Here is a 24467-nt window from a genome sequence, read left to right on the forward strand (position 1 = left end):
TGGGCCCAGGGTACAGAGTTCAGGTGTGACGGCACTAATTCTCTCCTGTGAGTGTGTTTTGCTCTGTCTATATCATGTGACTCTGTAAGTGTTATACAACATGGCAGCTAGCAGCACTGAAACACTTGTTTGCACTGCTGAATGCAGTGTGATAGAGATCTTCAGTCAAAATGACATGGCTTGTTTTGATTGAAAATTGAAAATTGCTGTGACAATGTCTTTGAACAGAAATTAAAAGATTTAAATAACAGGAACAGGTTGATGTCTTTCAGTAATGTTTAGTCTGATGACAAATGCTAGTTAAATTCTCTTCTTTCTTTTATATATATATTTTAATTTTTAATTAGGGCCAGAGCACCGATGGTGTGAGGACCCTATTGTAATTGCTCAGCCAATTCTTCTTCTTCTCCGAAATGAATCGTATTTTTGAGGGCCTAAACGTGCTCGAAAACTCATGAAACTTTGCACACGCATCAGAAGTGGTGAAAATTTATGTCTGATATGGGTTTCAGAATTAGGTGTGCCAAAATGGCTCGATAGCGCCACCTACAAAATTGCGCCCTTCACACTACGTTTCACGTTCATGTTTTACACTGTGATCTCCTCATAGAGGTTTAACCAGAACCACATCATATATGGTCAGTCTAATCTGAAGACCTTAGCGATGTTAAATAGCAAAGATCTTGAGTTTTCGTTGAAGGGCGTGTCCGTGGCGGCCTGACAAAGTTTGATGTTTTGCCATGAAAGAGGAAGCTATTGTCCGATACAATGTCCGATCTGCCCCAAACTTCACGTGTGATAAGAGTCCTGACTTAAAGACATCTACTTGACAATATTCAGTTAGTCATAGCGCCATCTGTTGGCAACAGGAAATGGCATGCTTTGCACTGTAATTTATTACTTGAAAAACAATTAAATATGCCATGAAGTTCCAAACATACTAGAAACACTTTAAATCATGCAACACTTGGATAAGTGCTAATGTATACGATTAACGCCATGAAACAGGAAGTTGTTGTAGCTCAAGCATACAATGTCCAATCTTCACGTTTGATAAGTGCCCTGGCCTGAAGACATCTACATGCCAGAATTAAGTTATAGTCATATCGCCACCAGCTGGTAGCAGGAAGTGTGGCAAATACAAATGACTGACATTATCCTCCTATATTTATGTACTTAAATGCATATTGCCCACTGTGCTCTTTTTTCCTAAAGCCACCGGGTGGGGGTGGCACGGGTGCGAGGGCCCTTTCATCGCTGCTTGCAGCTTTAATGTTTTATTTTTTATTTCTTAGCTTCAATGGTTATCTCAAATTTTATTCTGATTTTTTTTTTTAAAAAATTTTTATTTTGATAATGTTATTTTATTTTAATATAGTTTTTTTCATGTTTTATTTTTGGTTTGTTGATTTCAGTGATCTCAAAGCATTTTATTTTATTTTTTATTTTATTCTATTTTTAATATAGCATAATTTTGTTTTTTTACTTTTTTGTTTCTTAGTTTCAATGTCAATATCATAAAGTATTTTATTTTTATTTAACTTTTAATTAAATGACAAAATGAAGAAAATAAGAATATAAATAAATTATAAAATTATGTAAAAATATATTTATATTTGTCCACTTTTAGGAGTGCCTCACATTTAAGTTTTCATTTAAGTTTTGTCTTTTAATTAATTTATACTGATTTAAATAATAATAAAAAGCTAATTTATACTAATTTAAATAATAAATACAGTTAAATACAACTGAAAAAAGTAAAAGCTCAACAGTAGAATGTTATGATTATATTATGATTATGGTGACAAATACTTAATTGTTAGACAAATAATGTCTCAATGCAACAATATTTTAATGTTTCAAAAACAGGCCAGTTGTCGCAGAATAAATTTTGTAATAATCATGTCCCGTTTCCTGTCTCTGTCCTCCACTACTTCCCGTGCATCTTTTTCATCTAGTGATTTGGACAGCTCTGCACTTGGCATGTCATCTTCTCCAGCCCTTCCTGAGGGTGGGATCCTGAGCCCCAGTCCAGACCCTCTTCCTCCACCACTGCCAAACCCCGTTAACCTCTGTCTCCCAGAACGTGGCCAGGAAGAGGAGTTCATCCCTGTAAGTGACCATTAGCATGACAAACGGTTCATCTCTTTGTGATATTTAACTGAAATGATCTACTTTTGAGAATTTCTAATGGAGTTTCCTGCATGTGTTGTAGATTTAAAGTATGAGCTCTCTGCTATGATTGAAACAGGAATGTTTGTGTCATTTTAGGAGGTGGAGCTGAAGGTCTCTCTGGTGAAGTCTGATAAAGGAAGTTTAGGTTTCACCCTCACCAAAGGACCGGACAACAATTGCTACATCCATGACATTATCCAGGACCCTGCTAAAGGAGATGGCCGCCTGCATCCAGGGGATCGCATGATAATGGTATGATAATAGTGATTAGTATTGGGCGATCTTTTGCATTTTCAGACCGTCCTATCGTCAGACTGTGAGATCACCGATACACAATATTATCGTACACACGTGGGTTGGTTCACTACTTTTCTCTACAATTACTCAAGGTTTTCAACCACGTAATGTTTATTTTATGTTTCAAACATTTAAATATACACAAGTATTTAAAAAAAAAAAAAAAAAAAAACGCACAGATTAATTGCAAAGTTTAAATATCATAGAGTGAAAGTTTATCATTTGCACGTTTTAGGTCCTGTCAGTTTAAACATTCAAGCAATTTTAAACCATTTGAGTGCAAGATGATGCAAAAGAGAACATAATTCAGAACTTGCTCGCTGTTTTCTGTGTGCGCAAACTGAGCCATGCAGACGGCACGTGAACACCAAATTCCTCTCTTCCGCATCTATTTGTGCTTGAACAGACACATACATGCAAAATTATGTAAATATCGGTGATATCTCTGATTATCTTCGATCCACAATATTATCATGTATTGGCATGGATGGGTGTATCTTTACTGTTACTTAGTTTTGCAGAGTTTTGAAAGCTTGATAGAGCTAGTAAAAGAAAATCACAGATATCGGAGTAATTTTTACAAAGGAGAAAACAACTAAGATAATTCTAGAGAGCTGTTTATTGGACAATACTTCCCTGAAAACAACTGGAATCATCAATAATTTTAGTCTATTTTCTGGTCCATATGTCTACTGTAGATTAATTTTGTAGGATTTTTGCAGTACACTAGCATAAAGCGAACACACATGGACTACAAGCTGCAAAACTTACATTTTCATTTTATTTTACACATTGTTATGCATATTCATTCTTCTTCCTCTGTTTTTAGGTGAATAACACTGACGTGTCTGGCATGAATCACACCGAGGTGGTCAACCTGGTGCGAGCCGCCCCCAAAGTCGTGGACTTAGTGGTAGGCCGTGTCCTAGAACCTCCCAAACCACCAATAGAGGCCCACCTCCTTCCCGACATCATGTTTCAGTGTCATGACGAGCCTTTAGGTAATGGAAACAGCAGTGTATATCGTAACTGATCCTCTTTACCACTCAATAGTGTTCTTGGAAATACCCAGAATCCAGCTGGGCAAGTAGATTTTGCTGCGTTTGACCGATACATGTGGGGCATTAGTGTTATCTCACTGTCAGAGGTCAACGGGGGCTTTACCGGGTAACGCAAAAACAGATATCCATCAGCATAAACAAAGCCCACCTGCGTTTCACTGGAAAAATGAGCTCAAGGGGTTCAACAACAAGCTAGATAAGGGTGTCGGATTTCAGCTTGCTGACAAAAAAGTGAAAGAAAGAAAGAAGGTAGTGATAGGGTTTAGCGCAGCCGGATCACTTAAAGTGTTTGTTTTCTGGGTGTGTGTGTGGCTGTCTCTTGTAGGTCTGGTTCTCGATGGAGGAAGTGACAGTGGGCTGGGCGTACTGTACGTGAAAGACATCATCCCAGGATCTGTAGCCTCAGCGGAAGGAAGTTTGAGACACTTGGATATCATACATTACATCAACGGTGCTCCGACGCAGGATCTGACCTTGAGTGAGAGCCGCAGACTTCTGCAGCTGTCACTGAGGAATCTTAGTCTCAAAGCCACCAGGTGAGTTATTCACAGGACACGACTCGAAATTTCCACTACATGTTCATGAAAAACACTTCGAAGTTCATTCAAATATGCAAAAACGATTGAATTGTTCAGGTGTTGGGAAGACTCTTTTGATGGACTTGTTTGTCAGTTGTTGTTTGATATATGTAATACTGTAATACTTCTGGACGAATGCCACTAACTATATTTCCATAGGAATGGGAAGCCTGTTTTTCCGGGTGAAGACGAGATTTCATTACTAAACAATAACATCAGTTCTAAAGTCTCCCAGAGTATGAACGGTAAGTGTAGTGGGAAATAAACTGCACAAAATTTAGTCACATACATTGTTCAATAGTTTGAGGTCTAGTGTCACATGATCCTTCAGAAATCATTCTAATATGCTGATATTGCCTGTGAACAAAAAACATTTCTTATTATTATCAATGGAGAAAACAGTTGTGCTGCTTCACATTTTTGTGGAAAGGATTTTTTCCAGGATACTTTGATAAATAGAAAGTGCAAAAGAACAGAATTTATTTGAAATTGAAAACATTATAAATGTCTTTACTGTCACTTTTTTGATCAATTTAATTCATCCTTGCTGAACAAATGTATTCATTTCTTTTTTAAAAAGAACCCCAACTTTTGAATGTAGTAGTGACGCTCAAATTCAAAAATGGATTGTGAAAATTGATGTCAAATTTAGTAAAATGCCAATAAATTTCAAGCTGTTAAAAAAGACATATATAAATTTAAGAAATGTTAAGTTTACATTGACTTAAATTGACTGATAATGATAAAGTGGCATAATGTAACCCACAGTGAAGATGTCATCATAATATTTGCATACTGGATTCTGATTGGTCATTTACACAGCAATTATTATATGATATTATATTATATTATATATATGGTAAAATCACTGTAACACATGATCTTGTGTGGTTTATTGTTTAAATTAATGGTATCAACTGTTTATTTTTCTTCTGATTGATGGCATTCTGATGCTCTGGTTAGTAGTGTTGTCACTCTTCTGGTTGTAAGCTGAGTAATTTACACAGTGGCTCAGTTCTCTCTTGCTTTCTCTCTTTGTATCATAGGTTATCTCCATAGCAACGATCGTAATGAATTAGAGGCCCTATCCGATATCTGTCCCGCAGAGGTAAGGACCTGTAGAACTTCTGGTAAACTATTACCTAATATTGATCGGTGCTGCTCTGGCTAAATATTTTATCACTAAATAGACTGACTTCAGAAACAGAAACGTTTCAGGCATGATATTATAGTATGGGATCTGTTTTGTGGCTTGTGAGACAGGACACAAACAGCGTGAAATTTAAACTCAGGCAGGCCATAGAGACAGGTCAGATTTCTGCAGTCTTTTCTTTACTAGAAGAACCGGTTAGAGGAATTTGACTCGATTTTCAGGAAACACGTGTTTTGTGAACAACCAACACTGAGGCTACTTCCATCACTGAATTGACTGTAATTGTGCTTCTTTGTCATTCTGGCTTGCTTTCTTTTGTAAGTTTTCACCAGTTTTTCCTCATCTCATTCATTCTGCTGTCTTTATTTCACTCTTTTCTTGTCTAAAATGTTTACAGGAGCAGATTGTGAAGCTGCAGTTGGAGAAGCCGCCAGCAGGAGGCCTGGGCTTTTCTGTGATTGGTGGAGAAAGGGGTATTTTCGTGAAGTCCATCACCCCTGGAGGCACCGCAGAAATTACAGGCACGTTGCAAGTTGGTGATCGTTTACTGAAGGTATATAGCCAATGTTTTTACACTTTACACCAATTTTTTTTTTTTTAAAGTTGCACTTTCAAAAGCCAGTTTTGTTGGTTGTGTTTGTGTACAGGTCAATGACGATCTGATGATCGGCGTGTCTCACTCTAAAGCCGTCACCACCATCCGTAAAGCTAAAGGCTTGGTGCACCTCATCGTCTCCCGCCCACCTGACCAAATGCCCAACACGTACCTGGACTTTCTGCCTCTCAAATCCAACGGTGTTAATGGCAACAACGGTATGGCCTATGTGTTAACAACCTTATGGTTATTCATAAAGTAGAATGAATGCATGCCCGGAACCTGTCAGGTTGTGTTTATCTATTTTTTTGTTCAATAATAATAAAAAAAAAAAAAAATATATATATATATATATATATAGACATATTTTATATTTATTATTATAAATAATATTAATACATTTTTATGTTTGTCAATGTTTTATGAAAATACAGATCTTTAAGATTTAAATAGAAAACAACATATTTATTGTAATAAATAATGAATTAATACATAGTTTTTTAATGTTTATTTTAATGAAATATTATTTTTTATTAAGAGTAACAATTTAGTCTCACAAAAAGGGCTAAGAAAAATCTGTTTTTATGTTTTTGTGATGTTTCAGATGTGAGTGAGGACAGCGGCGTGAAGACAAAACTCCAGACGCCATCAGAGCAAAGCAAGAGCAGCAATCCACCTCCCCTCCCTCCCATAGGTACAATAAAGATCACATGACCAGTGTTATTTTAGCATTGAGTATTGATATAAAATGCTATTTTTGTTTTTGTTTTATATTTTGAATTAGTTTAAATTGTATGAAATATTAATAGCATATTTAAAACATTGTTTTAATTGTAATATTGTTTATTATATATCTAATATTTATTATTAAAGATTAATAAAATATAATAACATTAATATAATACAATATGTAAAATTAAAATATTGTTTTTGTATATTTTCCATTTTAATTTTAGCAATAAAAATAAGTTTTACTAATTTTGTTTGTATGTTTTTATTAGTTTTTTTGTTTATATAGTTTTTATTAATGTATATTTCAGTTTTAATTATTTTAGTACATCAGGTTAAAGTAAATGAAAACGTAATATTGCTTTGGCAAGTAGTTTATATATATATATATATAATTTAATTTAATTTAATGTTATTTTTTAACTTTTTATGGTTTTCGTTTTAAATAACCCCACTTCTTGAGACATCATTCTGGCAGATGGCTTATCTGAATTTCACCTGCAGATATTAAGAGCCCTTCAATTTACCCCTTATTTACATTATCTAAATGTGTGTGTGTGTGTGTGTGTGTGTGTGTGTGTGTGTGTGTTCTAGACTATGACACAGGCTCTCCAGAGAAAGGTAAGGGAACAGAAAGAAGTGGTGACCTATCAGAGGACACAGACTGTGACGGCTCGTCTCTGCCTGAAGACTCCCCAGAGGTACGGCCATCTGTAATTAAACTTGGAATATCTGCCATTTTACAGCAGTCAAACATAGTTCATAAGATCTGATCTAATAACAATGGACTTTGATGCAATTGTATTGATTTGGAACATCATGTAGTTCAGATAAATAGATGTCCTGTTCCCTGTTCTTCTGTCTTCAGACATCTCGGAAGGCTGAGTGGAAGGAAGAAAATGTTGATGCCCCACTGAATGACAGGTGAGGAAGAGGAAAACAATTTTACAACTTTCATAGGACTCTATCACTAATTTCACATCTGCAGTGGGTGTTTTTGTATCAGCTTGCATTTTAAACTCAGAAAATATGGTGAAAATGCAGTGGAAACCTATTTATCAGCATGATTTTCTGAAATATAAGCGTTTATTAAGCAACATACAATATTGAACTACTATTTTTCTGTTTGAGCTACAGGAATATCAAGAATGAAACTAACAGCCATATCCTCCTAAATTCAGCCAGAGTTAAATCTAATATGTTTGTTATTATGATCGAATCTTAGTGCTCTGCAGTCATTGTCAGGCCAGCTGGATGAAGATGAGATCACATGGGGGAGTGATGAGCTGCCAATAGAGAACATCAACTCTAAATTTACTGAAGGTCAGACCACTGTTTCTCACAGGGAAATGAGTCATTTTCTTATTGTTCATGCAATCAGTTTGTCTCATTGTAACTGTAATGCATGTTATTTTCTCTCTTCCTCAGATGGACCCATTGTTACTGAGGATGAGCTGACGTCTCTGCCGCTGGTTAAAGTGGTTCCTGACGGTCATTACACATCTAACAACCTCAACACTATAGTCCGTATGATGAGAGGCCTGCTGGAACAGAAAGTTCCTCTGCAAGAGTTTGAGGTACAGAAATATTTCACTGTACTATATACTTAAATAGCTTGTTTCCGCCATGAAAAAAATTAATAAAAAGGTAATTGTGACTTATCTCACAATTCTGAGTTATAAAGTCACAGTTGCATGATATAAAGTCAGAATTGTGAGATATAAACTCGTAATTGCGTGTTATAATGTCCAATTGTAAAGGGGAAAAAAGACTGACGTTTTTTTCTCAGAATTGCGAGTTTATATCTCACAATTCTGACTTTATAACTCGCAATTGCATGTTATAAAGTCAGAATCGTGAGATATAAACCTGCAATTGCAAGGAAAAAAGTCAGATTGATGCAGTTACCTTTTTTTTTTTTTTTTTTTATACCATCACAGGAATGATATACATTTAAAATATATACAAACAGAAAAGTTATTTTTAATTGAAATAATATTTCACAATATTACTGTTTTTACTGTATTTTTGATCAGATAAAGGCAGTCTTGGTGAGCAGAAGAGACTTATTTCAAAAACATTAAAAAATCTTACTGACCCCAAACTTTCAAACGGCAGTGTATTTTTATTTTTTTTTTGCATGAATATAGCCTTTGATACTAATATGGCAATAAAAAATACATTTTTGTGTGCATATTGTTTTCTTTCAAAGAACCTGCAGAATTTGCGCCCCTTGGATGAATGTCTGATTGGCCAGACCAAAGAGAACAAGAAGAAAAACCGTTACAAGAACATCGTTCCATGTGAGTTAGGAGAAACACTGATGTATTAACAATGTTTCAGCATGTTTCTCTGAACTTATTTTGAGTATTAATTATCTCTTGCTCTCTGTCATGATTCAGTTGACACAACCAGGGTCATGTTGGGAAAGGATGGTGGCTACATAAATGCTAACTTCATCAAGATGCCTGTAAAAGACGAGAACTTCATGTACATCGCGTGCCAGGGTCCGCTACCCACCACACTCGGGGACTTCTGGCAGATGGTTTGGGAGCAGAAGTCCAACGTGATCGCCATGATGACACAAGAAGTGGAAGGAGGGAAAGTGAAATGTCAGAGGTACTGGCCCGACACGCCCCGCTCACCTGAGATGGTGGACGACCGACTGCAGATCACACTGGTCAAAGATCAGCACCTGGACAACTTTGTCATCCGGCTCATAGAGGTCAAAGACATCCAGGTAAAAGACAGTTTATATATATCCTGTATATATTAGGGCTATATGATTCATCAAATATGTATCATGTATACATGCGTGTATACAAACATGTAAAAATACATAAATACATGTGCCTTCACAAGCAACTGTAAGAGCTTTTGTCATCTTTGAGTCATGTTTACAGCATACTTTGCAAAGGTGCGTTTGCAAAATATGCTGTTTTTTTGTAAGTCCGCTTTAAGCGTATCAGTTTAGGACACAGATCTAAATCAGACACGACAAATAAGAAACACCATGGCGTCAATTTATATGTATGTATGTATGCCATGTATGTATGCCAGAAGTACTTTTTAAATTAATAATTAAAAATAAGTATAATATATATTTAGTAGCCTATTAGCAGCCTATTATAAATAAAAAGTAAAATGTAATTATAATAAATTTAAGTAGGCTATAATAAATAAAAATATTAGTATTCTTAAAAAAATAAGTTGAAATTATGCAAACTGATGACTTTAACAAACACACAGACTATCGATTAACATCCTCTGATAGTTACAGTAGGACTGTCTTAATTTATAAGTTTTTGTAGAAAATAAATTTCCCTATGGAGAAAATGAAATACAATGAAAATTAGTTTTAGTCATGATTTTTCCCACATTTGGTTAAGTCTAGTTAGTTTTGTATCAAATACAATGTGATTTTCGGTGATCGAGATCTGGCAGCTGCTCATTTTTCCTCTTGGGCAAGCGATCCGTTCACAGCTTATCCTGCACATGAAATCCCCCATAGGCCAGCAAACCAATGAGAACGCGGGACAATGATGACGTTCCATAACAAAAGAGAGCTGCTGTAGATCAGCTTACCTGGAAGTCTCCGTAACTGGCAGATTTAAAGAAAATTACCGTCGTTTGACAAATAAATAAATTACAGACATTTACATACGCATTACTAACATTTTATCATGTAGGCTTTATGGTACACCTCAAACAAGGGATTTAATATAATTTGTAGTGTTAATATTAATTGCCGAGTCCACGAATAGCTTGGGTATGCAGAGCATTCGCAGCTTATTTGGACCGCACGCCACTGATAGATACATATATATATATATATATATATATATATATATATATATATATATATATATATATATATATATATATATATATATATATATATATATATATATATACACAAACTTTTATGTTCGATGCGATTAATCGATTTGACAGCAAATCGATTTTTTTTCTTAAATACTCATTTTTTTATTTTACAGTGACATTAAAATAGTAATATATTTAGTAATATAAATTTTATTTTTTAGTTATTTTTATCATTTTATGTAAAGGTGCAGTATGTAGGATTTCTGTTCGCTAGAGGTCGCTAGAGGCCTATTCAAAACAAAGGCGTAGCTTGATGACGCCAAGTTTGAGCGCGGAATCTTGGGACATGTGGTCTTCACCTCAACGGATGGTGCAAAAGAATAGGGATAGGACTCGGGAAGAAATCATGTTCATGGATGCGATTATTAACGTTACTGTAGTATGAAGCAGAGCAGGACCGAGTGTTGTGGGAGCTGAACGAGGCCGCTGGAGCGATTGCGCAACACGCCTCACGAACAGCGAAACTTTTATTATGTCGCCGGCGCCACTTCCGCTTTTCCGGTCATGAGTATGAGGTAACGCAGCTCTGTTTATCATATTAGATACATTTGAGAGTGTTGAAAATGATGTTATAACATTACTCTGTGCGTTCGCTTGGTGGCTGCTGTGAGACACTGTTACACGCTGAATTAAGATAGATCGATTTTAGAATAACATATTAAATACTGGATGGCCTGTGTTGATAAATGGCATGCAATTAATTTTAAAACGTATTGTATGATGGAGAAAATTCTGTATTACTGTTACTAAAAATAAAGCTGCATCTGATTATGCTATGTTAGCTACTTGACAAAAGGCATGGTAAAGCATGGTACTCGCAAAAAATCAAGAAAATTAGATTTAAACAATAAGACTAAACGTGTTGAGCTATATAACAACAATTAGTTTTCTGTCTGTAAATACATCAAAACAGTTGTTCCCTTGTCTATTAAAATGTGTAATATATTAAAGCGTCTTTGGTGTTTCCATGGTTTCTACAAAATAAAACCGGAAACCGAGGGTAACGCGGGTATGATGCAATTGACAGGCGACTCCTCACACGTCCCGGAGCCTTGGTTAATATTTCAATTTTCTCATGATTTATAAATAGTTGGAAACATTTGGGATATTGTAAGTACTCAGGTGAACAAAATATATAACACTGGCCTAGTGGTTTTTGGATATTTTACTGCATATATCTTACATATTGCACCTTTACTACTACTACTACTACTACTACTAATAATAATAATAATAATAATAATCTTTTTTCTAGCAATATTGATCACATATAATCACAAAATTTCTGGCAAATTGTGCACCCCTATGAACAAGCACAGCAAAAAATGATTAGACTTTTTCCCCAAATCATGCAGCTCTAATATCTTTATAAATACACTTATAGAATAGATATCTAAATGCATAAATCTGCATATGTGTATCTTTCTCTTTTAGACTGATGAGATCCAGAGAGTCACTCACCTGAACTACACAGGCTGGCCTGATCATGGAACCCCGACTCAACCAGAACAGCTCCTGACATTCATTTCCTACATGAGACACATCCACCGATCAGGCCCCATCATCACTCACTGCAGTGCAGGGATTGGCCGATCAGGAACGCTCATTTGCATCGACGTGGTTCTTGGCCTCATCAGCAAAGATGCAGATGTAAGTGTCACCATTAAAATATAGAAGTCTGTCATTATTATTTGAGCAATTGACTTGAATTTATAAGAAATGGATTTTTATTTGGATTTATTTCACAATTTTGTCTGGCTGAATTTTTTTAAGTATGTATTTATGTTACTGGTAACACTTTACATCATTAGCTTTGTGATTAATGAAAGGTATATTAAGTTTCATGTAGTAATTGTATGCTCTCTACTTTTCCTCTCTTTAGTTTGACATATCAGATGTCGTACGTACCATGAGACTACAGAGGCAAGGCATGGTGCAAACAGAGGTAAGAATTTCATAATGAACTCATTAATTAATTAATTAATTTAATTGAATTAAAGTTTACTTCTGCATGTAACATTTCCTGTTTTCCCCTCCAGGAACAATACATTTTCTGCTACCAGGTCATCTTGTATGTGCTCAGATGTCTCCAGGCAGAAGAGAAACTCTCAGGATAAAACCATGGACCAGCACTGCCTTTCTTCTCTCCTCATCAACTGAAAATACCAGCGGGCTTCAGTCATCAAGATGTTTAGAAACTGCTTCATTGTTTTCCGATCAGGGGCTTCGACCTTGTCAGAACAAATTATGTTTTTACGATGTTTTGGACGTCAGTGACGCATACAATTCTTGCAGAATTTTGTGTATTCTTATCGCTTACATTCTTGACCATTGGCTGCTACTTCTTTGAAAGCATTTATTTTGTAACTTATCGTTTTTATAGATTCCTTAAAGATTATGGATCAAATAAAAAAGAAATGAATTCATATTTTTTTGTGGTACAAAATGATTCTTGTGTATTTTAAAACGAAATGATGCTGGAAATGTTGCCTTGACAGAATACAAGACAGTATTTGCTTTGTAAATCTTTTAGAAATCACTGAGTGCCAGTGGTAATCGAAGAAATTAAAAGTGTTATATTTAGTGTGATATTTATCATATGAAATCTGTTGATATGTTTTAAAGCTGTTACATACTGGACAATTTGCAATTTGTAAATAAAAGAATATCATGCCTTTAAGATTTCCTTTAATCAATGTATTTTTATCATTTCTGCTACTGTTTTTTATTTATTTATTTATTTTTTTATTTTTTTAAGTCTTTCAGGTCTTAGTTATGATTTTTCTTTCATGTTCAGGTTTTACTGGGCTTGAGATAAACATTGTCTTGAAATTCAGTTCTCCCAATTGCAAAAAAAAAAGTGTATTTTTTATATATATATATATATATATATATATATATATATATATATATATATAATACACATTTGCCTGTTGAACAGGTATAGTATATAATCATGTATGTGTCACTAAAAATAGATTTGACTATTTTCCCGTTCCATTGATGTTTTCCTCATCTCTTATATGGACAAAATGCTAATGATCTAAAACAGAGGCTGTAGAAACTGAACTCACACAAGCACTCAAAACTTCACTGGCCAATAGCAAAACGTCAAGTTGCATATTTCTTTATGTAAACATAATGTTCAGTGATAATGAATGGATGAAGAATCAATTGAAAACATAAAATTTGGATATCTGGTATTTAATTGAGTTGATTGATCAGTGGTATTAGTGAAATACAAAATGAAATTTTAAAATCTACTTTTATTGGAAATGTTAAATAGGCTAAAAAAATTGTTTTTTCAGGACTTTAACTGGAAAAATACGCTTACTAATAAAATAAGTCTCCTGCAGTACCTCAAATGTCCACTAGGGGCCGCAGCCTACAAAATGATGACTTGCTGATCTAAATACCCAGTAGTGACGCTTTTGAGAATCCGACTGTCCTTTCAGGCTTTCCGTAGCTCGCTGGCAACATGGCGACCTCCCTATGAGCCACGCTGTTGATGAAATAATCGAATCAGTCAAAATAAACGTTCTGTTCTGACGCTTAGCATAAGATAATAATAAAAAATGTCGGGCCGTCACAATAACAAATTACCGACGAACCTCCCACAGTTGCAAAATCTGATCAAGAGGGATCCCAAATCCTATACGGAGGAGGTAAGACACTTGCTATTGGATTTGTCAACTGGCCTGATCCAAAGTAAATAAAAAGAATAACATGACATTGCACTATGGCAAGCTGTTCATGTATTTATTAAACCTAACTAGGATCTATTTATATGTAACTACTACTTATGTGTTTATAAGTAGTAAGTAATCCAATAGGAACGTATATCTTTCAATTTCTTATGTATTTAGATGCTAGTCACTATTCAAATAGTAACAAGCAACTATTCTATTATTATTATTATTATTGGTAGCAAATTGCTATGGGGATCTGTAGTTCAGATAGCAGCTATTGATTTCCGCCGGTATTACTAGTTACTAAAATAGATACTTGTTAGTTCTACGGAAAAAAAATGTTCAAATTTTGTTTTATCCATAGTTTATAGTATTCTAAATTAGCTTAATTTGTTGTCATTCCAGTTTTTGCAACAGTATCGTCATTATCAGTCAAATGTGGAGATCTTTAAACATCAACCTGACAAATCTAACAAAGACCTGGCAGAGTTGGTCATGTTCCTGGCTCAGGTATGGAGGTGCTCTCTATTTTTTACTGTATAAGACCTTTTATTGATTACACTGTTATTGACTGATCGTGATTTATGTCTCGAGGTTGGACACTGTTATTTAGAGGAGCTATCAGACTTCCCACAGCAGCTGACTGATCTTCTCTTAAACCATCATACTGTGCTGGAGTCAGATCTCAGAATGGTACGTACGAATGACATTTGTTGTTCATATGAATTTTTTTTTACAGTACAGCTAGTATTGTAGTTTACAATTTGATCAAGATAGTTTTGCAGTCTTGCAGAGAAGGAGCTGTTTTTAAAGGTACACTATTTAACTTTTGGCCCTCTAGCAATTAAACAAAACTTCATGCATTTTGCGGAAGAAAATTGTTTTGGTTGTGCTTCGGCTCTGCGTGGCTAAACGGATGAAAATGACCCTTCACAATAGATAATGCTTTGCAATGAACTCTGTTAGAGAGCTACATATGACAATTTATCTGTTCAATAAAATATCTTGCTCGCTTGTTGAGTAATAAAAACGCCATCTGCGGGTCACTTTTACTTCTTCTAGTTTTAGCTGCTCCATGTCAACATTTCTCGCTCGTTTTGACAACTAATCTATACCACACCATACACGCGTCAAAGTAGCCGAAGAAACTTTACTCTATTTATGGATATGACGAGACATGCACTGGCAAGTAACATATGTAATGTAAAAATAAACAGAACAAAAAAGCTATATGGTGTACCTTTAACTTTTTCTAATTAAATAACTTTTTGCAATTTCTTTCAGACGTTTTGCAAAGCCCTCATCCTCTTGAGGAACAAAGATCTGGTCAGTCCCACCAGTCTTCTGGGGCTGTTCTTTGAGCTGCTGCGCTGTCATGACAAACTTTTGCGAAAGGTCTGTGAATTTTGCAGTGCAATTCTGTTTTAAGTATTATTGCTTGAATATTACATTGAATTGTTGCGAAGCTTGCTGATTAAAAATCGTCCTTTGTCTCCTCAGACTTTATACACCCATATTGTGACCGATATCAAAAATATCAATGCCAAGCACAAAAACAACAAACTGAACACGGTAAGTCGCTTGTATTTGGGAGTCATATTCATTTTCCATCAAGTGACAATTGAAAGACTGCAGCAGAATATGCAAAACTTAACTTCATTTGGGTAAAAAAAAAAAAAGAAATTATATTCGGTATTAAAGAAGTCGGCTTGATAGAAAAGTTGTGATAGTCTTTTCTTCCATATTGTGGGATGTATCCATATATCTCAGTGAAATGGCTTCTCAAACAAAAAAAAAAAAAAGTAGGGTGGGACTTTGTTTCTCTCCTTTGGGAATTGATTTGATGGTTGTGGTTTGCTATTGGTGGATCTCATGTGAGTGACAGGTTGTCCCGCCCTCATGTCAGTAAACATATCATCAGAGAAGAGAAGAGATGTCGCTGTGAAAGGGAGGGAAAATTATTTTGATTAAAGATTACGAGGGCACGTGAATTTTAAAAAAAAAAAAAAAAAAGATAAACAATTATTGTATTATTCCATTAAAAAAAAGGATTGTCAATTTTGATTTCATGGTGACGTTTTTTTTTTTCCCTTAAGTTACTCTCTAAATTGTTTGTCTTATACTTATTTCTTTACCTATTTCAAGATTTCTTATTTTGATTTTGTGCTGAAATATGAGGTTGCATGAGATTCCCTCCTTTCGTTTTGAAATAAATACTCAGCACTTTTGTGTTTACTTCTGCGCTCAGACCTTACAGAACTTCATGTACACCATGCTGAGGGATTCAAACCCTATTGCTGCCAAGATCTCTTTAGATGTTATGGTTGAACTTTACAAAAGAGACATCTGGTGAGTCCTTGAACAGAAACATCTTTGTAATATTATAGGATGCATTTAGTATGATCTGCAGTCATCACTGTTTTCTATTCCTACCTCAATCAATCAGGAATGACTCTAAAACCGTGAACGTCATCACCACAGCGTGTTTCTCCAAAGTCACAAAGGTTGGAATATTTTTTTTTTTCTCTCTAATGAAATATGTATGAATCTTCAGTATTAAGGACAGTTTACCTACTTATTATATACTATAACTTCAAGACCTCTTCTAACATGTTTTAACAAATTTGGTCTTCTCTCAGATCCTTGTAGCTGGATTGAAGTTCTTCCTGGGAAAAGATGAAGATGAAAAGAAAGACAGTGATTCAGAGTCTGAGGTACAATAAGTGCAGGTTTTGCTTCATGTTACTTGTTTTATGTACACTACCATGCAAAAGTTTAGGGGCAATAATTTTTTTAATTAATTAGCAAAAATAAAGACATTTATAATGTTAAAATAAAGACATTTATAATGTTACAAAAGATTTCTATTTCAAATAAATGCTGTTCTTTTGAACTCTATTCATCAAAGAATAGAATTGTTTTTAACATTCATTGATGTTAGTAAGAAATGTTTCTTGTCCACCAAATTAGCATATCAGAATGATTTCTGGAGGATCATGTGACACTGAAGACTGAAAATTCAGTGTTGCATCACAGAAATAAATTACATTTTAAATTATATTCAAATAGAAAACGGTTATTTTAATTTGTAATAATATTTCACAATATTACTGTTTTTACTGTATTTTTGGTCAAATAATTGCAGTTTTGGTGAGTATACATAAGAAACTTCTTTCATCTTACAGACCCCAAACTTTTGAATGGTAGTGTACTTTAAATATTAAAAATAATAATTTTTTTTTTTTTCCCCTCTGCAGGATGATGCGCCAACAGCCAGAGATCTAATGATCCGATATTCCACTGGAAAGAAAACGTCCAAAAATAAGAGGAAAATGGAGAAAGCCATGAAAGTCCTCAAGGTTAAATAAAGTGTCTCATAATCAGCAAATCAATGTTTTGTTTAGTTAATTTCACTGCTAAGTTTGTCATTTTCATTTTGTTTTCTCAGAAACATAAAAAGAAGAAAAAAGTAGAGGTTTTTAATTTCTCTGCCATCCACTTGATCCACGATCCACAAGGTCAGATCATCCTTTCACGCTGTATATAATGCAACATACATGTAGTGATGTAGTGTAGTGGATAATAATCTGGTAACTAAACGGTTGCAGGTTCAGACCCACAAGAACTGTTCCATGAACTGTGAATCTCTTTCTATAAAAGCATGTAGATTAGTAATTATTATCTGTGCTCTTCAGATTTCGCAGAGAAGCTCCTGAAGCAGCTGGAGAGCTCAAACGAGCGGTTTGAGGTGAAGATCATGATGATGGAGCTCATCTCTAGACTTGTGGGAATTCATGAGGTAATGTATAAGTGAGCATTTTCACATTTCTGGTTCATTATTTTATCATTAGGTACTTTATCTAACCTGTTTTGTTTCCATCTTTACAGCTTTTCCTTTTTAATTTCTATCCGTTTGTCCAGCGGTTCCTTCAGCCTCACCAGAGAGGTAAACACTGCTGTCTATATAGAATACTTAAAAAAATAATGTGTAATTCACTTCAGTGTCTCTTGTCTAATGTCATATCTTCAGAGGCCATGTTTATGGTTTCCTCGTGTTAATTTGTTGTTTTCTTTCAGAGGTGACCAAAATTCTGTTGTGTGCCGCCCAGGCCTCCCATCAGCTGGTCCCTCCTGAGGTAAGAACTGATCATGAGACCTTTCTATAATAATTATATATCATTAAACAAGCTTGACCTTGAAAAGTTTTAATCATTTCATTTAGAAAGGATGCATTAAATTGATCAAAAGTGGCAGTAAAGATATTTATAATGTTACAAAAGATTTCTATTTCAAACAAATGCTGTCCTTTTGAAGTTTTGTTTCATTATCCTAAAAAAAAAAATTGTATACTGCAGTTTTCACAAAAATATGAAGCAGCACAACTGTTTTCAACACTAATAATAATACGAAATGTTTCTTGAGCAGCAAATCAGCATATAGAATGATTTCTGAAGTCCTCGCAGGAATAAATTAAAAATTTAAAATATATTAAAATACAAAACACTTGTAATAATATTTCACAATATTAAATGCAGCCCTGGTGAGCATAAGAGACGTCTCTCAAAAACATGAACAAATCTTACCAGCCGTGTTCTAATTCATCATTACTGTTATATCCACAGATCATTGAACCAGTCATCATGACCATCGCCAATAACTTTGTTACAGACAGAAATTCAGGGGAGGTCATGACAGTTGGGTAGGTGTTGTGTAAATCTCAGTCAAATATGGTGAAATGTGAAAACACTGTTATTTTATCCCTTGTTTTCTCATGAATATCTCTCTTGTTCATCCTCTTATCTCAGAATCAACGCCATAAAAGAAGTGGTAGCCCGCTGTCCTCTCTCGATGTCGGAAGACCTGCTTCAAGATCTCACACAGTACAAATCCCACAAAGATAAAAGTATGTGGTTTATCATTATTTATCATGGTCTTTTCTAGGGGTGTAACAAACAATACATCGATATAGATAGATACATCGATCTAATGTCTAACGATACAATGCATTGATGCAACGCGTAAAAAATCGATACCTGTGGGCTATTTATAGAAGCACATTTGCTTTAGCACTCTCCACATTTTCACACAATGTCAGTCTATGCATTATCGCCAACGCGTGCATTCTCGTTTAAACTACCTTTCAGAACTTGTGAAAGACGAGAAATTTTGAAATAATTGTTTGTTATATAATTTGGTTGCAGTTGTGAGTTTAAAAAAATTTAACTGTTAGTGTAAAATAGGCACATAATATCATAAAATCGTAATATTTATCGATATACCCCTGAATTGAATCGAATCTTATCGCAGAACTTTTTGAGGTATCGGAAAATATCGTATCGCTGGCTATGAGAATCGATATTGTATCGAATCGTGACGAACTAGTCTGTTCATCGGATGCTATTTACTTTGAATGAAATATGAGAATAGACTCTTGGACTTTTCTTTGAATATTGTCTGTGTTTGTCTTCCAGATGTTGTGATGTCTGCCAGAGGTCTTATCCAGCTCTTCAGAGATCTCAATCCAAAGATGCTACACAGAAAAGACAGGGTGAGAAGCTTAAAATATTAAATTATGTCAAAAATAATAAATTAACTGCAAAGGAGATTAAATAGTCCCTGAATTGCACATTCTAGATCAAGTATTCCCAAAAAAATTCCCCCCAATTTTTTTTTTTTTCTTTACGTGTTTTATTTTGATTGTTTATTTTAAAATAAATTCATTTAAATTTTAAAAATTAATTACTTTTATTCAGCAAGGATGCATTAAATTAATAAAAAGTGACTGTATAAATTATTTTCATTTAAAATAAATTCTGTTCTTTTGAACTTTCTATTAATCAAAGAATCCTGGAAAAAAAGTATGATGGTTTCCAGAAAATATTAAGCAGCAATTTTTTTTCTTTTCTTTTTTTTCCATTGATAATAATAAGAAATATTTCTTGAGCAGCAAATCAGCATATTACAATGATTTCTGAAGGATCATGTGACACTGAAGACTGGAGTAATGATGCTGAAAATTCAGCTTTGCCTTTACAGGAATAAATTACATTTTAATATAGAAAAGTTATTTTAAATTATAATATTTCACAATATTATTGTTTTTACTGTATTTACAGTACATTAATTGTACATTAATGTTTTTGCATTTATTGTGTTACCAGGGGAAGCCCACAGAATCTTCTAAGGAGGCCAAAATCCAGAACTATGGAGAACTGGAGGCCAAAGACTACATCCCTGGTGCTGAGGTGCTGGAAGTAGAGGAGAAAGTAGATGAAGAGGAAGACGAAGGTATGTGAAAAGCTGCATTAGCATTATCTTATTATTTCATTGATTAATACGCGTGTAAAAAGTGGCGTGACATTTTATTCCATCATAATGCGTTACCTTACAGACGGCTGGGAGAGCGCCAGCATGAGTGAGGACGATGAAGATGGAGAGTGGGTGAACGTGCATCACTCCTCTGATGAAGATCAGACAGAAGTGGTGAGGATCTTACCACTTTCTTAACTGATGCTACATTTAATTCTAACGATGGGAAATAACGCATCTGAACTCGTGTCGTGTCTGTATATGTCAGGCTGAGAAATTACAGAGTATCCCAGAGGACGAGCGCAAAGCCAAAGCTGCCGTGGTCAGCACGAGTCGTCTCCTCACGCAGGACGACTTCAAAAAAATCCGCATCGCTCAGATGGCCAAAGAGGTCAGCTCTGCTCCCGGAAAGGGTCAGAAGAGGAAGAACGTAGAGAGTGATGAGGAAGAGGAGAGGTAGGACATGTTCTTTACTGAAACGATTTTAGAAACTTAAAATATAAACTGAGAATAATCAATCTTTTTTTTTTTTTTCAGAGGAGAGTTACTTAGCTTGAGAGACATTGAGCGTCTTCATAAGAAACCCAAATCTGACAAAGAAACACGACTTGCAACAGCCATGGTGAGTATGGACTATTATATCCTGATGTTAAAGGAAAGAAAACACATTGACATTTTGTCATCTACCCATAGCAAAGAAACCAGGTTAAAAGTTACATTTTTCTTGACATTTTTCTCTCTCAGGCTGGGCGGACTGATAGGAAGGAGTTCGTTAAAAAGAGGAGTAAGCTAAACCCGTACGCCAGCACCAGTAACAAGGAGAAAAAACGAAACAAGAACTTCCTAATGATGAAACACAGTCAGAATGTAAGGACCAAGGGCAAACGCTCCTTCAGAGAGAAACAGGTGAGCCTTTAATACCTTTAGATGCAATAAACCTGCATACACTTTATTTACCATTCAAGTTCAGTTTGTGCATTTTGTTTGTAATGTTTCCTGTTGATATTGATCTTCCTCACTCATTTTCCCCTCAGATGGCCCTTAGAGATGCACTCTTAAAGAAGAGAAAACGCAAGTAATTCCCACCTGTAACGGACCAGAGCTGAATGGTTCATTTCATGATATGATCTGTACGGACCGTTCATGTGTACAGGAAGACAATATACAGACTTCTTGACTGTGATTTTCATGTTGCCTTTTAATAAATCATTTAAACAGTTGAAATTTGTTGCATTATTTTTTGTGTTCGACCTACAATATGCCTCTGGACAAACTGCACACATAATAGTTTTTGTGACCACTGTATATGGGGGAAAAAAAAAAAAATTATCCAGTGATATTTCAAAAGAATATGCTAGGTTTGTCCCAGCTTTGATATATGGTCCCTCATATTTGCATCTCTCTTATCCAGTGTCATGCTGAGCACATATATCCTAGTGACAGCTGTGTTGTCATTCTACAAAACATCGGCAGAGACTTGTGTTCACCTGGATAGTTTAGGAATTCACTCCACAGGTGAATTGTATGTTCTTGCTTTTGTTTAGCGTTTCACATTGCAGTCTTCTCTAACTAGTAAGTAACATGACAAGGTTATTGGATTGTTATTGTTTTGAAAAACAGGCTCATTGGAAATGCATCCCTGTGGCGGCATTTCTGCAAAATGATATTTTGTTTCTTCTTGCACGTTTTTCGATATTTTTAAAGTGAAATGTCCATTGAGTGGCGCTAAAAACACGTTCAGATTTAATCCAAAACAGATTAACGCGAATCTGACAAATCTCACTGATTTATTACGCTGGTTGTACTTGTACCCTACATATAGCAGTTAAGGAATGCGTAAAGATTAATGAACTGTCACGTTTGGAAAATATACACCTATTTGTTACTGTTCGCAAAACCAAACGTGAAGATGGTGTATCATTTGCTGAAATGACAAAGGGACTCGCTTCTAGGGCAGTGCTGAACCAGGTGAGCTACCGAGCTACTTACTACGTTAGCAAAACCATATGGTGCTGGTTGTGTAATGCGAACGTCAAAATAGTTTAATCATATCATGTTGAGGTCTTAAGTAGGCTATTGTGCAAGGTCTTTATTAGACATTGTTCTTTTATTGCCCTTGTAGTCAGTTTTTGTTGAAAGGAACAAAAAGTTGGCATTTTATTGCCACTACTGTTCATTTCGACTGGAAACTCCAGTGAATTGTATCGTTTTCTGAGTTTTGCAAAACTGTAGGTACAGTAGAAGCACATATTTCCAGTGAGCCTGGGCTAGTCATTATTTTGGTCGGTTTATTAATGTAATGTAGAGCTTAGACCTGTTTCTGTTTCTCTTTGGAAATGAATAGAGATACATTGAGAAGATGGCTGGATTTGAGAACGTCTCCATCCCTGATCTAAATCCACATCTCAATGTTACTTCACTTGTCAACTTTCAGTTGGACATTTTCAGAAGTTGTGTGATTTGCTTCAGTGTCTTGTTTGGGCCTCCAACATACGCCTACATCCTGTGGCTTATTGTGACAGGAAGAGGAATTGCATCAGAGTTTCTAAACTTTAATCTTTCTGTTTGTGAGATAATTATTTGCGTTAATTATTTTATTGGGTTATTGGTGGTAAGATTTCTAGAGATTTATACATTTTCAACATTTACAACAGGATTTTACATGACCGGTCGTCCTCTGTTTCAGTGTCTGTTGTGTGTTGAGCGTTACCTGGCAGTGGTTCATCCTGTAACCTTTCTGAAGTTCAAACCTCTCAGATATAAATTGTTCTGTTCTGCTGCTGTGTGGTTTACGGTTCTCGGATCCTGTTTGTTTAGTGTGTTTACTGCAGTCGAACGTGTTCAGGTTTATATCTGTGGTATACTACTGCAGTTTTTACTCTTTCTTTCCGTAAACCTCTTCAGCTGTTTAACTGTTCTCTGGGCTCTGAAGAAACCTGGACCAGGGAAAGAGAGAAAGGAGAAAAACCAAATGAAGAGAAGAGCGTTTTATCTCATTCTAATAATTACTGTGACCTTGGTCACAATGTTTGCACCTGTTATTATCTCAGGATTTTTCTATCTTCTGTCATCACAAGATGTTTCAATATTTACATCCTTCAGCTATTTATGTTTCATTGTAGCTGGTTTTGTGCAGCCTGCTCTGTATGTCCACCGGGCTGGAAAACTGCCCTTCTTTGTCAGAGCTGAAGCTTCATAAAATGTAAATTAAATCATTATTTATCCATATGAATAATAATAATGAGTTTTATTGTTGTTGTTGTTTTTGTTGTTAATCATATGAATATTTTTTTCCCTTAACAATGACATTTATTTATTTAAATAGTGTTAATTAATAAAAAAACAAAAAAACAACACTGTTATTCTGCATTTTGGACTCATATCCATCATATTTGACTATAATTTAGTCTATGTAGTCTCAGTCTTGTAGGCCTGTGTTGTTTTTTATACATCACTCCGGTTCTGGAGAATCATTTTGTTTAACTGTGTACAAGCTGTAAATGGTTGAAATGCCAATAAAATCTCTGATTGGCTCTCTTGACTCTGTTGGTTTAATCTCACCCTCCTATTCCATACTAGTGATCCTTTCAGCTCTTAGATGGCATCATATGTCTTTTGGTCATTTTTGATAGGATTTGCATGTCATGCCAATATTCAGTGTGTGTATATATATACATATGAGAGATGCAACAGCAGAGCTAGTACTTTACTGGTAAATACTATGCTTGCTTTTGGGATATTTTACAATTGCTCCTTGGGAAACTGAGTTTTCGCAGTAAAATATCTGTAGCAGTTGGTTTAAAAAGTGTTTAAAATACAGTATGCATTTTATTCCCATGACCTGATTGCTTGAGAATTACTGGAATTTGACTTGTCCATGTAAAATATATTTCATAGCTTTTGTTTTAAAATGTAAATAAAATTTGTATGTTTATTTATTTATTTATTTATTCATTTTCAGTTGAATTTCTTTTGTTTTTATTTAGTTTTTTATTT

At 35.0% G+C, this 24467-nt stretch overlaps 2 protein-coding genes across 7 annotated transcripts in view; both read left to right on the plus strand.

Annotated features, from left to right (window-relative positions):
- The window catches only part of LOC127524929 (tyrosine-protein phosphatase non-receptor type 13-like), an 83527-nt gene extending 70374 nt beyond the window's left edge, over positions 1-13153 (plus strand). For all 6 annotated transcript variants that reach the window (XM_051916986.1, XM_051916988.1, XM_051916991.1 and 3 more), the window contains 18 exons: positions 1959-2112; positions 2272-2427; positions 3302-3473; positions 3859-4069; positions 4271-4356; positions 5158-5219; positions 5662-5817; positions 5912-6077; positions 6464-6553; positions 7183-7289; positions 7457-7512; positions 7814-7911; positions 8017-8165; positions 8801-8891; positions 8991-9328; positions 11908-12123; positions 12356-12418; positions 12513-13153. In XM_051916986.1, coding sequence (XP_051772946.1) covers positions 1959-2112; positions 2272-2427; positions 3302-3473; positions 3859-4069; positions 4271-4356; positions 5158-5219; positions 5662-5817; positions 5912-6077; positions 6464-6553; positions 7183-7289; positions 7457-7512; positions 7814-7911; positions 8017-8165; positions 8801-8891; positions 8991-9328; positions 11908-12123; positions 12356-12418; positions 12513-12590 — 2449 coding nt within the window. In that variant the 3' untranslated portion in view covers positions 12591-13153. The remainder of the gene's footprint in view (positions 1-1958; positions 2113-2271; positions 2428-3301; positions 3474-3858; positions 4070-4270; positions 4357-5157; positions 5220-5661; positions 5818-5911; positions 6078-6463; positions 6554-7182; positions 7290-7456; positions 7513-7813; positions 7912-8016; positions 8166-8800; positions 8892-8990; positions 9329-11907; positions 12124-12355; positions 12419-12512) is intronic.
- Positions 13154-13907: 754 nt separating this feature from the next.
- On the plus strand, positions 13908-21695 carry LOC127525427 (protein SDA1 homolog). Its single transcript, XM_051917965.1, has 22 exons — positions 13908-14138; positions 14568-14672; positions 14757-14855; positions 15447-15557; positions 15663-15734; positions 16411-16511; positions 16609-16666; positions 16802-16876; positions 17420-17521; positions 17611-17680; positions 17858-17961; positions 18051-18108; positions 18240-18298; positions 18785-18861; positions 18968-19065; positions 19634-19710; positions 20324-20450; positions 20554-20645; positions 20740-20927; positions 21009-21093; positions 21216-21377; positions 21506-21695. Exons 1-22 carry the CDS (start codon positions 14049-14051, stop codon positions 21548-21550), a joined length of 2055 nt encoding a protein of 684 aa, XP_051773925.1. The 5' UTR covers positions 13908-14048; the 3' UTR covers positions 21551-21695.
- The last annotated feature ends 2772 nt before the right edge of the window (positions 21696-24467 follow it).

This window comes from Ctenopharyngodon idella, chromosome 13 (assembly GCF_019924925.1).
Source record: "Ctenopharyngodon idella isolate HZGC_01 chromosome 13, HZGC01, whole genome shotgun sequence".
Taxonomy (NCBI): Eukaryota; Metazoa; Chordata; class Actinopteri; order Cypriniformes; family Xenocyprididae; genus Ctenopharyngodon; species Ctenopharyngodon idella.

Coding starts and splice junctions, on each gene's coding strand:
- LOC127525427 (XM_051917965.1), top strand. CDS start 14,049: ATGTCGGGCCGTCACAATAACAAATTACCGACGAACCTCCCACAGTTG. Junction 18,299..18,784: donor ATCAGCTGGTCCCTCCTGAG/GTAAGAACTGAT, acceptor TTATATCCACAG/ATCATTGAACCAGTCATCAT. Junction 18,862..18,967: donor GGGGAGGTCATGACAGTTGG/GTAGGTGTTGTG, acceptor CTCTTATCTCAG/AATCAACGCCATAAAAGAAG.